General features: G+C 37.2%; 1 protein-coding gene across 17 annotated transcripts in view; it reads right to left on the minus strand.

Annotated features, from left to right (window-relative positions):
- ERC1 (ELKS/RAB6-interacting/CAST family member 1) overlaps positions 1–18641 on the minus strand; it is a 399699-nt gene that overhangs the window by 229812 nt on the left and 151246 nt on the right. For all 17 annotated transcript variants that reach the window (XR_010947412.1, XM_067756042.1, XM_067756040.1 and 14 more), the window contains one exon: positions 14106–14299. Coding sequence is in view for 16 of the 17 variants with exons in the window: in XM_067756042.1 (XP_067612143.1) it covers positions 14106–14299 (194 nt within the window). In the remaining variant the exon portion in view is untranslated. The remainder of the gene's footprint in view (positions 1–14105; positions 14300–18641) is intronic.

Genomic DNA, 18641 nt, shown 5'->3' on the forward strand with positions numbered 1-18641 from the left:
ATACAAAAAATATTCAGTGTATATCTGAAATTCAATTTTAACTGGGCATCTCATATTTTTATTTGCTAAATCTGACAACCCTACAGAAACTCAAATCTTGACGAATTGTAACATTAGGCTTTCCTCCCTTCCCTATTGAATTTGCCATCTTTAGCTCATCTACAGAATACCAGGTAGTTATCTACGACTGCTATCTAGAAAAGCAACATTTACCACTTCTCAACGCATAATGGCGTGAAATTCAATACTCTTCAGTGGAAGGGTTAGGTAGATCAGCACAAGTCTGTGTTCACACACTTATTTCTATCAATGAATCATCCAAAACAGTAACACTATTTTATTTTAGGAGAAGTTAGTTAACAGAGGTGTGGCTACACTGTGCTTATGTGGCCTACTACAAAAAACTCCAGGCAATATTATTGCTTGAGAGGAAAATAAATTAGGAAATATACTCTTGAACAACAAAGGTATTTAAGAACGCCAAAAGAATGACAAATGGAAGCAAAAAATGCAATTAACAACAGATCATTCTCTCAGACGATAAACTCTTGCCCATACGTCGAACTCCTTGTAAATAGATCCCACAGGGTCAGAAATGCTCTTGGCCTATAGAGCCCTGAACACTTTGGCTGAAAAGTAAGAAAATAACTAAGCCCTCACAATTCTACTAGACTTCTTTTTGTGAATGACATCTTATGAGGTTTTAGTGACTAGCATCAGTCAATAATGAAAAAAGTTTTCTAAAATGTGCAGAGAAATGGTTGTATGACCTAGTTTGATTTTAGAAATCAATGTAGAACTCTTTCAACAAACTAGATGAAACAGACTATAACAACAGGAATGTACTTGAGCAAGTCATAAAGTATTTCAATTTTATTACATAACAATACAGGGACTCTGGTCTTAACACGATTAGTAGGAAGCATCCCACAGATTCCAAACATTTGTCATGAAGACAGGTCTGCAAAGGCCACTGCTAAATAAAACATGGGTAACAATAATATTGCGCTTAATCTGTTTACATCTAAGAGTGAAAGAGATGACATTTATAGGCCTAACTTCCTGAATGTCTTGCCTTTAGCCAAAGGTGCTGCTATATAATAAAAAGCAAAGATGAATTATGGACTGAATCATGTCTTTTCATCTAAACATGGAATTCGTTCTTTGTATTCATTCTCTGGGGCTAATGTCACTGAACAGGAACTAAAGAGATGTGTGTTTAAGGATACAGAGTGAGACTCTTTAGTCATCGTCACTCTAAATAAAATCTCTGCTCTGTACTGAACGGAAAGACGGACAGAGGAGGGCAGGGGAGGAAGAGCAGAAACAAATCCATTCAGAATGGAAAAGCTCAGTGGAGACACGAAAATACAACACTGCAGGTAACTGTCACTATTAACACAAAATAGGCTAAAACAAACACTGAATGAATAAGCACCTTGCCCGAAGTCACACAGTGAAGTAGTCTAAACGTCCAATTCAATCTCAAACAATCAATAAATTATATTCTCTTGATGAGTTATTCAACTGGACTTGGCAAAACTGTAATTAAAATGGTGAAATGCTTCTATATTAAAAAAAAAAGTACTAAATTCCAATCTGGAATGACAAGAGGGTTTTTTATATATTACAGCCAAAATGATCCTTGCCACTGGAAAAACAAAACTTGTTATATTTTTTATTACTTGAAAAATAAACTTATTTAGAAATAAGTATAGTTTAATGGCATTTACTGTTAACTAAAAAGGAATCAGCTAAGAATATTATAATTAACCTAACTTGTAACTCAGAGAATTATGTCTACACCAATGACTTCCATGGACAAATTCTTCTGGAGCCTTTCATAAGGTTTTGTTTGGAGACATTTAGATCAAAATCTGTCATGCAAAAATCAAAATACAGAACAAAGTGATAAAACTTCCCAGTAAAACTATGAGAGCCCTCGAAGCTTAAGTTAGAGAGGAAAGTCCTCCAAATACAAGGCAAAAGCCTTCATGATATTTTTCTCCTAAAGCTGAATTGTGGTCAGACGTGGAATTACTTAAGTGGTACCCTAACAGTTTTACTACAATGTGGAGAAAATATTTAGAGTAGAAAATTGGAAAATCACTTTTAAAATGCTTGCTTGCTACTTTTATTGCAAATACTGTTAAGATTTCTTCCATAATGAATATGGTCTATTCAAAGTAGAGTGCCATAAAATGTTTAAAAAACAAAACAAAACTGAGTCTTTGGTAGTAACAAGGAGATGAAAAAGGCATTTTTTAAAAGAACGTGAGAAACATCAAGAATTAAGAAACATGTAAAAGAAGAAAAGCAAAACAGGCCAAAAACTGTCAACAAGGTGGTAAGAGAGCTAGCAGAAAACAATGTCACATAAACTATTAAAAAGCAGAGCTCCAAAAAGAAGAGAGAGAGTCAAAATTCTAACACCCCAGAAAGGCCGGTAGGCCCAAGACAGACAAGTCCACTAAACTTGGCAGAGTACCAGTGAAGCAATTTTAGCACAGCACTGAGAGAGGATTCCAAATTATATTGCTTTGGAAAATAAATGGGAAGTGTGAACGTGGAGGCATCAAGCATAAATGATTCTTTCAAAAACTGTGCAAATAAATAGAAAAGAAAAGGTAAAAGTAAGATACTGTAGTGAATTGAAACCAACGAAAAGACACTGGAAGGATTGCTTCCATGTCTTTTTAAGGATGGGGAAAACCAGGATATGTTTTATGTTTGGGAGAGTCAGTGGGAAGAAAGCGAAGAGAAACAGGGAAATAAGGAGAAGGAGGATTCAATTTATGGAACAAGGTTTTGAAAACTAGTCAGAGGGAAGGAATGAACAGGAAGTTTAGCCTTGGAACAGAGCTGGGACATTTGTCCCACTGACAAATGTAAGGTAAGGATGAGCGAAGAGAGACATTCTGATACGTAGAGAGAAGGAAGAGGATGGTTAAGAACCCTTTCATGAATTAGATTCGTATAAGTAATTATGAAACAAAAGTTTATTTTTTTAACATACACCCCAAACAAACTGCTTATTTTTAAAGAGTCAAAGGTAAGAAGACTTTTTCAGAAATTTCGTCAAGCACTGAGAAGAAATATCAGGGAGAGAGATTTGGGAAAGAGAACGTTTTTCCCAAAAAAAGCCTCAACTTCATCTTTCTACCTAGAATAGAAGTTTCAGCACCTGAAAAATAGAGTCTGAAAATGTCATTACAGAAGGGACACGGCTTCTTTTATCATCTTCTACACATAACATACACAGCTTTCCACTTTCTATTAATAGTGGCAGGAGTCAAGAGCACAGTGTAGTGTTTTAAAGACCCTGAAACGTATGGCACCGTACTATGGTATCCTGGACCGAACAGGACTCCATGAAAAAAGCAAAAAGGAGTAATCGTAACAGCTCCATTTACTGACTGCTCACCTAGTGCCAGACGCTGTTCCAAGTGCTATCTGCATTAACTCATTCGAAGTTTACGACAACCCTTCAGATATTAGAGAACTACTCCAATTTTACAGATGGGAAAATGACAGATGAGAAATCTACCTAAGAACACCTGAGTAATCTGGGACTCTGATTCCTAGGCTAGAGGGCATATCATATAAAAAGCCCTGAGGCTGAAACGAGAATATCTGGCTTCAAATCTAAGTACCACCACTAACTAGTTGGTTCTCCCTAGATGTAGAAATCACGTTCCCTAATCTCAGACCCTCAGCAGAATGACAATCTGTCCTGTGTAACCCACATGCTGACAAGTACTTTTATAAACAGTAAACATATATGATGTTGTTATTACTAGAAAATAGCTGGTAGGTAAAACGCATGTGGTATTAACAATACTTTCTGAACCCTATCAGAAATTCTCACACCTTAATTTACATTGCCATGGCTCATATGCAAAATAAATAACATTTAAAATGCATGTTTCTGATTGTTTTCTGCCAGCTTCCGTTACTAATTTACTTACTAATGAAGATAGATGAGTTAGAGTTACTTAATGGACTCTGTACTTGTGTTACTTGCCTAAAAAGTGGAAATTCACGAACCTCTCTACATACTTGCTGGGAAGATCGACTGAAATAAAACCTGTAAAGCTTCTCCCACTGAGCCTCTGACACATGAACAGCAGGACTGGTGGTTGTTTTCGTCACCACCAGTTCTACCATTCAGCAGAGTCACAAAACAAACCCCAAACTGAAAGGGTATGTGTAGGTTTGTGTACGTGAAATAATTCAAAGGTTCTTATAAAAATCCACAGACTGTGGCAATGTTCCCTCCCTCCTTCATGCTGCACTTTGCCTGCAAATATAACAGCCAGAATGTCTCTGGATGAAAATATAATAAAATTAAGGCAATAATTTTCACCTCCTCATTCCTCTAGTGGCTTCCTTTCATCCTCGTTTCTCTCTCCATCCAAACCTGGTCAGTCTGATTCTCGCTTTCTGACCACTCTATCTTTTGAAGCACAGAACCATGAATCCACTCTTCCGATAAATCTAAGATTCATGACATTTTCTGCACTCATAACTGAATTTCTAGACATCTCGTTCCTGGGATAAGTTCCATCATTTCAGTTGCTTATAGGAATTCAAGGCAACGTTAGTATACAATGTTCTGTTGCATATCTTTGTTTTAGGACAAGCATACTGACCTTGAGGTGAGACTGAAGGAAACGGCAAATCCAGGAAGAAAGTGTGAAAGAGAAAGTTAGAAACAATTAGTGAGGGCAATATTCAGAAACAATATTATTCACGGACATAGACAAATATAAAGCACAGGATTAGAGAAGGGAAAGGAGTCACACGGATTCTGCACTGGCAACAAAAATTAGTAATTTCAGATTTTCAACAAGTGTATTTTCATATTAGATTACACCACTGTACCTTAATGTAAGTTTCTAAAGGAACAAATTTTGTCTAAAATTTACCATTTCCTAGGGCAGGAAAAAAAGTAGTTTCTTAAACACAAAGGAAAAGAAAAGAAGGCTAGCTGCTCCCCTTCTCGTTTAAGTAGCTAACTGTGATCCTACAGCGTCAGTCAGCTTAGTTCTACACACACCTATCTTAGAACTGACAACTCCTTTACCCACCCCAGTCCATTTCTTAGACCCAAGTTATCCAGGAGCAAAAGCAGAAAAACACTGACAGCTTCAATTATTCTGTAGAATACAGAACTCTGATGCATTTGGAAAATTTTGAAATAATTTTCTCAAATGTGAAAATAATGTTTTCCTAATTACACCCATTATTTCTCATTCCAAATCTATCAAATCCACCCCCAGTGGTGCAATCTAAAAGCAATAATGAAGAATATATGGCTCTATAAACCTCACTTCATGTCCAATACTGCTCAGCAGAAAGAGGTGCAAAGTAGCCATGCTTCGTATTCCTACCATGGCACGAAGCCCCTGAGGTTCATTACTGCTTTTCATAACAAGCAGTTTTCCCTTTTTAAAAATTAATCAGTTTCATTGAAAGTAGTGTCGATATTATATCCTCCAAATACTTAAGACTTCTAAGAGCCAGCGCCATCCAGCTTACCTTCAGGATCTAAATGTTACTTTAAGAATCTAAAACAAGAAGGTTATTTCTTGAATGCAAGCACCATTTCAACTTGCACTTTAATGTTTTCTAATATTTCAGTACCAAAATAAGAGTTTTTTAAAACTCATTTTCAGAATAATGAAAGGCAAGGATAACAAGATTTATGATCGCCATTATATAAGATAAATAGATGAAAAACAGAGAAACAAATGACAGACAAAACTCCTCACAACCACACAGTGAATACACGGTGGATCCGTGAGAAGAATGCAGGTCTGCTGACACACCTCCTGGGCATACTTTATATGTCCTATGATGCTTACAGATTCCTGAAGGGATCTACAAAAATCCATGGGTCTTTGGCATTTGGAAAACAGTGCAGAACGCAGACAATGTTCAAAGTCAAAGAGAGGCCAACTTTTTACCTAAATGACTATTCACAATGCTCTTTTTTATTTTTGTTGGTTATGACACATTACGTTAGAATAATTTTAGATCAACAATGACACTCACTGAAATCTCATATAGATGCAAAGCTTTATATGAGACACGAGAAAATCCCTGAAAAAAGAAAAATGAAGCTTATTCCTGTCAAGAGTGAGCAACCTTAAGGATCTTTTTAACTAATTTACAGTTCAGGAGTCTTATTTCACTTTGGCATCAAACTTTAGCTCTTGGGAAATAAATTTAGGGGAAAAAAAAATCTGCATATAGAATAACTATATATAATTCTAATGTTTCCAGTGTAAAGTAAAAACTTGAGGTAACCATCAAAATTTCTATCAAGACTGTAATAAATTATAAGGTGCTGTGCCCACAAGAAACTTTAGGAAGATGGCCTAATAGAATTGACTATGTAAAGCTGTGTGATTTATTCTACTTTTAAATGAAATCAGTGAAATTCATCTAGGAGGAAGAAGAAAGAAACAAGCGGCCCCCCCAGGAAAGCAAGCTGAAGCCAGCAGGATCAGATAAAGAACCATTCACCTTCCGTTATAACACTCGCAGCATCTCGTTTTCCCTATTTCTTTTCATTTTTTTAAACACAACCCATTCTCCCTCAAGAAAGCACACACGATCACCACACTCATTTCTCCTCTGTTCCAACTACGTCAAGACCACATTCACCGACACTGTCCTTCGTGGATCAAAGATATATGACTATAAATTTAAAAGTAAGGAAATGGGGCTTCCCTGGTGGCGCAGCGGTTGAGAGTCCGCCTGCCGATGCAGGGGACACGGGTTCGTGCCCCGGTCCGGGAAGATCCCACATGCCGTGGAGCGGCTGGGCCCGTGAGCCATGGCCGCTGAGCCTGCCCGTCCGGAGCCTGTGCTCCGCAACGGGAGAGGCCACAATGGTGAGAGGCCCACGTACCGCAAAAATAAAAAAAATAATAAATAAAAGTAAGGAAATGCTTTAAGGAACCATTTTCCTCATGAATTGTATACTAGTTTACACCAAATCTATATACAGCTTAATATTAGTTTCCCTATGGGAGATTTCTGAAGACATTAAGCTGAATGATCAATTCAGGATTTCTTTACAGAAAAAATATTTACAAATATGAAGATTAAATATGTAGGTTTATATTCTCAGGTTATACTGTGCCATAGATGCCTGAATATACTGTGATATCAACATAAAATCACAAACATAAAACCCTCTTTCCCAATGAAAATGTCAAAAAAAATTTTAGGTCAACCTAAGCAAATAAACTTTCAGGATGCAGTTAAAACAGTCAAATATCTAATTATAATAGTAAACATATTCATCTGGTTACACACATTTTAAATGGAATACATGAGAAGATAACGTTAATTTGGAAATACTTCCTTCCACCCCCAGTCACTGAAATAATTTTATTCACTCTCTTTGCGCACATCTTCAATATCAATTCACCAAAGGAAGAAGATGCGCCATTACTTTATATGTTACTAAGAAATAAAAAAATATATACCAATTAAATCACGCCATTATTTATTCACGTATCCCAGTTTCAGTGATGTTAAAATGTAAAAATACAAGTTAGAATTGGTATTTCACTGTGACAGAAGAGGAGAGAGGTTATCTATACTTTTGTTTAACCTGCAGATAGAAAAGTAATCCTATTGAATTATATTAAATAAGAATACTTAATGCATATGCATTTACTTATATTTTTACTGAAAGAAAAGCATATGTGCAATGGTAAACATATTACAAACATATAGAAGAAACAAATATAAAAATATATTCAATATCACAAACAAGGGTATAAGGGACTATTAAATCTCCATCTGTTTGATGAAAGGTCTGAATGTGCAGGGGATGGGAAGATAAAAAGGGAAGAAATGTGGGATGATTAGACAGTAAAATGAGAAACGAGCTGTGTCCCTATGTTTTAACGTATGTATTTATTGGGCCCACAACAATGTACAGTCTTAGGACAGAATGTGATAGATACTATAACAAAAGCACAAAAAAAAAATAAAAAGGACAGAGAAATTACTACCTAAGAGAGGTCAGTAAAGTTTTTTTTCCCCCAAAAAAAGATAACAATTAAAAGGGGTCAAATTCCCCCAAATGAATAAGGGGAAAGAAAATTTTGGTCAAAGAGAAAATACTCAGAAAAAGCAGATAACAAAAAAGCATTCATCTCCTAATTCTAAAGCCCAGTTTTAAAGAAAACAAAGAGTTAAATCTACTAATATCAGACCAAAAGTTGGAAATATCCTGTAAACTCTAAGCTTGCCAACACATTTTGAAAGATTTATAAAAAATAAAAATAACTCCATTTTCATTACATAAAATTTCAGATAGTAGTAAGCTTTAAAAGCAAATAAAAAAACTTAAAAGGTCATATCCTTGAGCCATGAGGATTTAAGCCTAGCAACTATCTTCCCTAAATTCTCCAAATACCACCAGAGAAGTACTTTCTCTTACACGTGCACACGTGCAAATAACACCACAGACTAAATCTCACTCCTGGCATAATGGGAAAACGACCCCATTCTTTGTGTTCAAGCTCAGTTCATTATTTTGATCTTGAACTACAGAAGTATAGATTCCTCTCACTTACCAAAATGAGGTTAACAGTTACTGCTTTAGCAATTTAGACAGTTAATTCAGGGGCTAACTACCTTGATCCTGAATTCTGAGCAAACTGGGGACACCTTTACTTTAAAAAAAGCAAATCAAGCAGCTCCAAATCTTAGAATAGATCATATGCCAGTTTTTTAACAGAGCCAGTTGTTTACAAATCAGAATGTAGTTCCCTTGGAAGCATTGTAAACACAGGTTACGTTTTCTTGCTAGCCCACAAAATTTAAGTTTAATCATGATGTAAAAGCCTAGAACTAATAGTTCTAGATGAGGTCTGGAAAAGACAGCAAAGAAAATGAAAGCGACCATCACAAGGCAGAAAAACTAAGTTTCCTCCTAATATTATAACTACTTACAAGACTGGCCCCCAAATGTGTTTATGTACCTATACGTGTGTGTGTGTGTGTGTGTGTGTGTGTGTGTGTGTGTGTGTAAATAACAACACTGTTCCTGGTTCTCTTGCCTTTGTCAGAATAGTACCAATAGCAGCACACTATGCTGGCCTTCCCTCTCCATTTCACATCTGCATCTACGCTACAGTTCTAGGACCTAAAATTAGGAGCCTAGGATCCAAAACAACCTGCTAGCCTTCTATCCAAACAGCCTCTCAAGCCATTATCATTAATACTCGTCACAAAAATTAGAAGACCAGACCTAAGAGTCTGAAGTTCAACAAGAAGCCCCTCTTCTATAATAATTCTGTATCCTGGGGCACACATTAATTGAGTATGTTAAGTATTACTTCCCAGGAGAGCTCAACCAGACCGCAAATGGAAACGTCCTCACTGAAATTTCTAGGTACCGGCAAGCTGTGGAAGAACGCCTCTGCCAGCCTGCAGAGGAAAAGTCCGCTCCTTGCTGGAGCTCTGGTCTTCTGAGGTTAGATGATAAACTCCCTTGAAGGCAGAGATTTTGTTTGTTTTGCTCCCTGTTGTGTCCCCAGAGCCCAGAACAGTGACCAGCAAATAAGAGCCTTCATAAGTAGAAAAATTAATTCATTAATTAATGAAGAAGGAAAGGGTATATTTTGTGGCAAAGAGAAGAGTGAGTTATGGAGAGAAAAACTAAACTCACAGATTGGCTACTATTCTCAAGGTCTTGATAACTACAAATCTTACTAACAGTAGTGTTTTTAGAGATGCATATTTAAAGGGAGAGTAACCAGGTAAAAGGAGTAAGGAATAAAAAGAACTTTAGGACTTTCAAAGATTAAACATGTCTAAGAAAACATGTCCTTTCTTCTCATCTTTTAATCCCTCTTATAAATTTCAAAACACAACCCCAAATGAAATCTATATCCATTAAAATTCCAGTTTTTATATTCCCACAAATCAGGAAATATAGTAAACCCAAATTTCTTATAAATTATTTAGGTTATACAATATTATTCTTTACATCACTGAAAATTCCTAACTTTCATAAACCAAAGGCAATCCTTGATACCTAAATTATGTGAAAAATCAGAAGATGGGTGTCATTCTCCAAACATAAAAGTTTCTAGGTGGGATGCTGAATCTAATTTAAATAAACCTCACATTAGAGTAAATTGAGGATTTCTAATGCAAACACCAAACTCTGCAGATTTATTAGTGCTTCTGTATCAGAAAAAAAAATGTAATAAAGCAAATACAGAAGCAAAATTATGCACGGGGGATAATGCTCCCAGTATACTGCCATGGCATGGGTATTTAGCTAAGGGGACACGAGTGAAAGAGCAGACAACAAGCAATTCTTTCAGGAGTCTGAAAAGATACTACTATCAGAATTTCATCAGCCTACATTACTAAACATTTTAAACATTATGCCAAAGAAAAGGCTATTCATCATGCATCTAAATAGAAACTATAATATGCACACTTTAGAAGAGAAATATTCAATTTACATTTTGGGTTCCTCATGCTAATCTAAATCAATCTACTTATATAGCATGTCAATCTTTAGGTTTGTTTTTACTATTATTTTCTCCCTTTAAATCATCTGTGGAGACTATCCAGAACCACCAGGTGATGACTTTCTGGAAGTGTCAACCTGGGTAGGCTACAGCACCCAGTTGACTTAATCCAACACTAATCTAGATGTTGCTATGAAGGTATTTTGCAGACATTAAGTAACGCCTATAATCCATTTAAGTAAAGGCGATTACTATCCCAGATGATCGAAGTGGGCATACCTCAATTCTTTGGAAGGCCCTAAAAGCAGGCTTCCCAAGGAAAGAAAAGAAATGCTGCCTGTGGACCACAGTTCTGGCCCACGCTCACGGGAGTTCTATCCTGCAGGTGATCTCCTCCTGACAGCTTTCCCATACACATTTCAGACTTGCTTAGCCAGCTGCTGACAATCACGCAAGACAATTCCTCGTAATAAATCTGATATATATATATCACATATATATAAATATATGTATGTATCTCTCCTACCGGTTCTGCCTCTCTGGTTGAACTCCAACTGATACACACCATAGTATGGAATATAAATTTAGAAATAGTACTTCTTAGATTTAATTGGGAAAAACATTTTGTATTTTCAGATGTATGGGTAGGCCTACATAATCCTCGTTTTAAAATTGCAGTAGCTCAAGACACTGGTACAACACTAAATCATCTGACAGGAACTACTATTGTTCTGTAAGAGCAGTGTAAGGGACTATTTGTTTTTCTCAAGACCACAAAGAATAAGTCTGGGAATTCTTCATGATTTAATCTAAACCTATTAATATTGGAGAATCTTACATAAGTACTAGGAAATTTTAAAAGAATAATAGAATTTTCTTTAGCCCAATGATAACATTCTGCTGTCATTTTTGCACTTAGAAGGTTGCTGAACACGCGGTAAAAATGCATGCTACTTCCTGAATTAGGGTGTGGCACCACAGCTGCATCGCCCGAGAGGCTACTGCTTAAAGGGCACCCCAGCAAAAGAACCACCACACAAGAGATGGGCTAGACATCAAGAATAAGACAATTATATCCAACAATATCAGAATCTTACCAGAGAGAACACATACTTTACCCACAAGCAATGGACCTAAGAGGTACTGTTCAACTGGATATATAACCGGCTGGTCTTTAATTCTGATCAAGCAAAACCCCCAGCAAGCCCCAGCAGCAGCAGGAGTGGCAGCAGCAACTCCTCTAGTACAGAACTGTAGCCTTACTTAACACTCACTTTCCCAGGAAGTCCCAAACAAATCCCCCTGACAGTTCAGGGACAGAAACATGGCGTGGAAGGTACAAAGTGCGGGAGGCTGGCTTTCTGAGGAACAGCATGGCCAAGAGGGATATGAACACAGACAGACACAGAGACCAAAACCCCAATGGAATAGGACCAGGATAAGACAAGCCAAAAGAAAGGTGAAGAAACTCAGATGATAAATGACAGGGAGACAGACACCCACACACAGGAAACAGTGGAATAGCAACATAAGAAGCAAATGGTTAGTAAGAAACACAGCAGCCACACATACGCAGCTCAGTACTAAAAATCTGGGAAGAAAAGGCATAAAATAATTCCAATCATCTTTTATTCCCATCTTAAACTATGCTGCTCAATAACAAATTACAAAGCCAGTAGCAATTGAGTTTTTAAAACTGTTTCTTTTCTTGGTAGCCAAGAAATTGTGTCGAATCTTAAAATAAGATTACAATGTTACATGACCAGAGGACAAAATTCTATGGTACTTTTTCAAATTTATAAGTAATATTCTGTGGAAAGAACAGATCATTTACAACTCTCTCCCAAAATGTGAGAAATATAATGGCTAATAAAAGCTATCTGGTGTGCTTTGGATACAAATACAGATTTAATTCTATTTCTTACTCTCGTTCAAATCACGTCCATCTCCCCAAATCAGTATTGGGTCCAAAAATGAATTGAAACATTTTTCAAGCAAGGTATCTGTAATAGCAAGCAATAATTTCAATGCAGAGCTCTAATAAAAAAAATCAAACTGAAAAATAAAACTTTATCAAGAAATTTCTTTTCTGAAATACTGAAATACATTTAGTGGGAAGTCACTAATCCATCAGAAGTATCGTATTTTAAAATCTATGGAATTAAGATTTGAATAAAAGTCTGATTTCAAAAAACATTAAAAATATAAAAATAAATAAAATCTATGAAATACTGCTGTTGATTTCAGGGTGACACAAAAGCAAAGAAAGGCATGTACTCATGTAAGTATGTAAGGAGAGAGAGTGTGTGTGTGTGTGTGTGTGTGTGTGTGCATACACACGTGTGCGGGGGTTAAAGATGCAGTGCAAACAGGGAAGACGTACAAAAACTATACATAATCTAATCTTGAGACTCTGATAACTTGTTAATTCTGATTTAAAGAACTTTATCCACCCATCTTATCCAGAACCAGACCAGAAAACATGAATAGAGTTAATACCAAAATAAGAGGAAACAAATGAGTAGGTGATCAGCTCATTTATTCATACTTTCAACTTAGTGAAGAAGAATTGTGAGCGTTGGACTTTATCCTTTTCGTTTTTTGAAAATCAAAATTCTATGGTTACAGAACAAGAGGAAAAAATTACTTCTAGGGGAAAATATCAAGTCTACCAATATCCTAAAAATTTAAAACTTAGTAAACAACTTATGAAAGTATTCTACTACCTCCCAACATTCAAGAGTATGAAAATAAAATACTTCTATGAATCAGGCTCAAAGGAGTCACACGGATTAATGACTTCATTCTGTCACTGCCAGTCTCTCTGACTGTTCAGAATACAGTGATTAATGCAGTTCTACTGGAAGAACTATTTCTATGCACTTGTGAATTTATGTTAAATACATGGTGTAAAGAAAGAGGCCAAGAGGCATACGCTTTATCTTTAGTACAAAATACCCTAACAAGAAAAAAAGGCAAAGAAAATTCCAAGAGAGCTATCTGGCTGGTTCTGTTTAAACAAAGCTCATTTTGAAGAAGTCAAAGTCAGAGATCAAAAAAAAAAATCACATCCAAGTCTCCTAAATTGTCCTCAAAATGTCCCTCCTTCTAAATTTGACCTATGTACCAATGTAATAGCTTGCTTCTCCACAATACAGAGTCTAAAAATTCACAGCCCAAAAGAGCAACAGCTCAACATAAAAGGTCTAAACCAATTAAAAATTTTAACTCCTTGAACTTGAGGTTCATTTGTTCCTTAAACAGATAAATAAATAATTAGAGAGCAAGTGGCTATCTGCACTCTCTTGATTAACCAGTAGAAAACTTTAATTTCTTAATCAATGAATACTTTCTCTTTCCAATCAATGATGCTGAAGTCCATAGCTTTCCCAGTCTATTCCCACTCTGTGTTGCCGTTCAGAGACTGCAACAATGAAGTTACACTGACTTAGAATAAAAGGTAGGTAATAAAGTCAATTCAGAGAGGCAGATATATTGGAAAAATATGTCCTGAAAAGTACATAGTTTTAAAACCATCCTTCAACCTTTCTAACATAGAGAGTGCCTCTTCAGCTTCCCTTTCCTTACCTTTCCAACTCAGCAATCTTCTTATCTTTGTCATTCTTCTCATTTTCCACCTCCTTCAAGATTTCCAAGAGGCGGTCAACTTCTGCCTGGGCCTTGCTAGAGTCATCTTTGTACCTGGCAATCTCTCTCTCTAATTGCTGTATTCGATCACTCATCTCTGGACTGGCTCTGGCTTCCAGTGCTGCCTCGTGTGCCTACAAAGAAAATGTCCACATTCTATCAGATATACGTACAGTGGCAGTGGGCAAACCATGTCCCCAAAAGCCACCTATACTCCAATTTCAACAGGGTATTATCAAACATCTAATAGCTAGTCTTCAATTTATAAGGTTCTTCTCTGCTTAAATATTACATAGACAAAATATCACTACACAGTTACTTTTTTTTTTAATAACTGGAAGTTTGTACCTTTTGACCACCTCCACCCATCATACGAACACACACACACACACACACACACACACACACACACACAGCCCTCCATTTCTGACAACTACCAATCTGGTCTCTATCTATGAGTTCAGTGTTTGGTTGGTTTTTGGTTTTTACATTCCACATATAAGTGAGATCATACAGTATCTGTCTTTCTCTGTCTGACTTATTTCACTGCCCTGCTTTAGAGACAGACATGATAAAATAGTCAAATTCATTCAACATCTAGCAGAACTAAAAAAGCTGTATAAGACAGGTATATTGTTAATTAAGATCTCTGTGATCTACTTTCAAATTCCTGGGCATAGGTAACTTATTGATTCCATAAACAGTTACGTGTTAATGAATAAAACTAAAGCTGATTCCCAAATATAATTAATACATTGTTTTTATTCTATTATTATTTTAGATTTTATTCTAAACAGCAAAATTCATACAAATACCTTCATAAAACAAGAATGAGTAGGCCTGTTCCATACGGGAAACTACTGTAACTTCAGTTCCAACATGTAAAAAACTCAGAAGTCATCACTACCATTCTTACAAGAAAAAGTTGAAAAACAGAAAATCAATGACTTTTCTAGGACCTATCAGAGAACTGAGGTCACAGGAAAAATTACCCCTCCAACATCAAGAGACACTGGCAAACCCACAGAGCTGAAGCTGAGATCTGCTCACCTGGAGCAGAAGCTGTGAGCAGAAACACTTAAGTGGCAATTTTAAGGAACTGCTGGGGGCTGAGTGTGGACGTACAAGCAAACGAGTGAGAAAAGTCCCAGGGCCGGCGGTTTTAGGGGGGCCCATACTTTCATGCGCTTTAATCCAGGAACCACACCAGGGTCTCACAGTGAAGAGCCAACAAAAATCCCCTTGTGGTTCTGGCTGCAGGAGGGGAAGAGTAACAACTGTGAAATATGCCCAAAGCATGCTGTATCCAAAGACAGACCCTCAGGAGTAAAAATTTTAACAGAGCTTTATCCCACCTAGGGAAAGGGCATTTCTCCCACTCTAGCCCCTGCTAGTAAAAAATGAGACTCATATATTTGACACAGATGTTGGAATTATCAGACAGGGAATTTAAAGTAACTACGATAAATAGCTAAAGGCACAGGACTTCCCTGATGGTCCAGTGGTTAAGAATCCGCCTTCCAGTGCAGGGGACACGGGTTTGATCCCTGGTCAGGGAACTAAGATCCCACATGCCACAGGGCAACTAAGCCCGTGCACCGCAACTACTGAGCCTCCGCGCCTCAGCTAGAGAGCCTGCATACCACAAACAACAGAGCCCATGTGCTCTGGAGCCCATGCGCCACAACTAGAGAGCCCACGCAACACAATGAAGATCCCGCGCGCCACAAGTAAGACCCAACTCAGCCAAATAAATAAATAAATAAAATATTTTTAAAAAATAGTTAAAGGCACTAAGGGGAAAAGGAGACAACACCCAAGAATAGAGACGCAATGTAAGCAGAGAAATGGACACTCCAAGGAAGAATGAGAAGGAAATGCCACATATTAAAAACCTGTAAGATCTTGCTTATAATGTAGAATCTAAAAACGGTGAACTCATAAAAGCAGAGCATAGAAGGGTGGTTGCCAGGGGCTGGGGGTGGGGGAAATGGGAAGATGTTGGTCAAAGTGCACAAACTTTCAGTTATAAGATGAATAAGTCCTGGGGATCTAACATATAGGATATTGACTCTAGTTAACAATGCTGTGTTGCATACTTGAAATTTGCTAATACAACTTAAGAAGTGTTGTCAACAACCTAAGTGTCCATCAGTGGATGAATGGATACGAAAATGTGGTATGTACATATGCATGTATGTATACACACACAGGAATATTACTCAGCCATAAAAAGGGGGAAAGTCTTTTCATTTGCCGCAATATGGATGAACCTGAGAACATGCTAAGTGAGAGAAGTCAGACAGAGTAGATAAATATCATTATGATTGCACTTATATATGGAATCTAAAACAAAAACAAAAAGACCAAGCTCATAGATACGGAGAAAAGACCGGTAGCCTGCCAGAAGTGGGGAGTCAGAGGTGGACGACATGGGTGAAGGTGACCAGAAGGTACACATTTCCAGTTACAAAACAGTAAGTCCTGGGGATGTGATGTACAGCATGGTGACTATAAATACGTGCTGCACATGTGAAAGTTGCTAAGAGAATAAATCTTAAAAGTTCTCACGGGCTTCCCTGGTGGCGCAGTGGTTGAGAGTCTGCCTGCCGATGCAGGGGAGACGGGTTCGTGCCCCGGTCCGGGAGGATCCCACACACCGCGGAGCGGCTGGGCCCGTGAGCCATGGCCGCTGAGCCTGCGCGTCCGGAGCCTGTGCTCCGCAACGGGGGAGGCCACAACAGTGAGAGGCCCGCATACCACAAAAAAAAAAAAAAAAGTTCTCATCACAAGAAAAAAAATTATAACTATGTATATTGATGGATGTTCAATAGATTTACTGTGGTGATGATTTTGCAATATATACAAATATTGAGTTGTTACGTTGTACACCAGAAACTAATAAAATGTTATATGTCAATTATACTACAATTTTTAAAAAGTGTTCTCACCACACACAGGAAAGAAGGTAACTATTTAAGGTTGATGAATGTGTTAATTAGCTTGATTGTGGTAACCATTTCACAATGCATACACAGATTAAAGCATCATGTTGCACACCTTAAATATATACAATTTCTGGCATTGAAAAAGCTGAGGAAAAAGAAAAGAGTGAAAATGTATATTGCAAACTCTAGAGCAACGTATATTTAGGTTGGAGGAGGGCATTGTGGGAGCAGTATAATAGGAAAACATCACTAATTAATTAAAATGAAAAGTTACAGTCTTCCAGAATGAAAGAAGGGAAAATACGAAAAGTAAAATGGCAATTAGCAGAAAAACAAGTAATAAATCAGAGTAGGGGGAAGCCACCAAGTCCTCTACCCAAAGGTAACTTGATTTTTTCTCATGAACCTAAACATAAAGTTTAAGAGATCATAAAAATGACCAGCTATAGAAGTATCATGATAACAAGGAGATTAAAAATAAACAAAGAGGGGCTTCCCTGGTGGCGCAGTGGTTGAGAGTCTGCCTGCCTATGCAGGGGACACGGGTTCGTGCCCTGGTCCGGGAAGATTCCACATGCCGCAGAGCGTCTGGGCCCGTGAGCCGTGGCCGCTGGGCCTGCGCGTCCAAAGCCTGTGCTCCACCACGGGAGAGGCCACAACAGTGAGAGGCCCGCGTACCACAAAAAAAAATTTAAAAATAAAATAAACAGAGAAAATGTGGGATTGTCATAAATAGGTGAGTTTGGAATATTAGTGAATAACATTTATTACTCTTGACAGTTACTGCTCAGTTTCATAATCCTAAATACATCTAACGTCTTATCTTCAATATTCCAGTATTAAATAGAAAATTACTTCCACTTATTTAGTGCGGGGGAAAAAAGTCAATTACCAAATCTGAATTAGTTAATCTCAAAAAAAGTATTTTCCTACTTATTCAAAAGTAACTTTAAGCTACTGGATTTTCTTCCTTTCCTTAGCTTAAGAATACGACTTCATTTCTGGCATACCCTAAATAATGATTCATCACGAGGTGTTCATGCTGAACACACCCAATGTATGGAAAAAGAACAGCACCAAGTCTCAAGACTAGGCTGGGCCCCCTTTTCATCAGTAACCACATGAACTGGACCCAGTTAATCAGAGTTGGTAACTCAGAGATAATAAGCATGAAAGTGCTTTGAAAACTACCAACTGCCATGTAAAGATTAGAGAGGAATAAATCAATGAAGTGGATAGTAAACACCTGCACCAAATTCTAATATTCACTGGTATGGTGACTATCACTGTTAAATTAGCTCTTTCCAGGAAGCCTAATGCTAGTAGAAGAAAAATATCAGATAACTGAGATTTTTACATTGTTGTCTTACATTTCATCTATAAAGGAGTTGCATATTTTAATCTTACTCTGAATTGCCAATTTTCTAAGAGTTCGGGGACTCTCAGGAGTAGAGTAAAATCGGACAAGAACGCCAAGAGAATTAATCAAGGGATAAATGGTATTTTGAATTTTAGGAGATTATTACTC

Source organism: Pseudorca crassidens, chromosome 11 (assembly GCF_039906515.1).
Source record: "Pseudorca crassidens isolate mPseCra1 chromosome 11, mPseCra1.hap1, whole genome shotgun sequence".
Lineage (NCBI taxonomy): Eukaryota > Metazoa > Chordata > Mammalia > Artiodactyla > Delphinidae > Pseudorca > Pseudorca crassidens.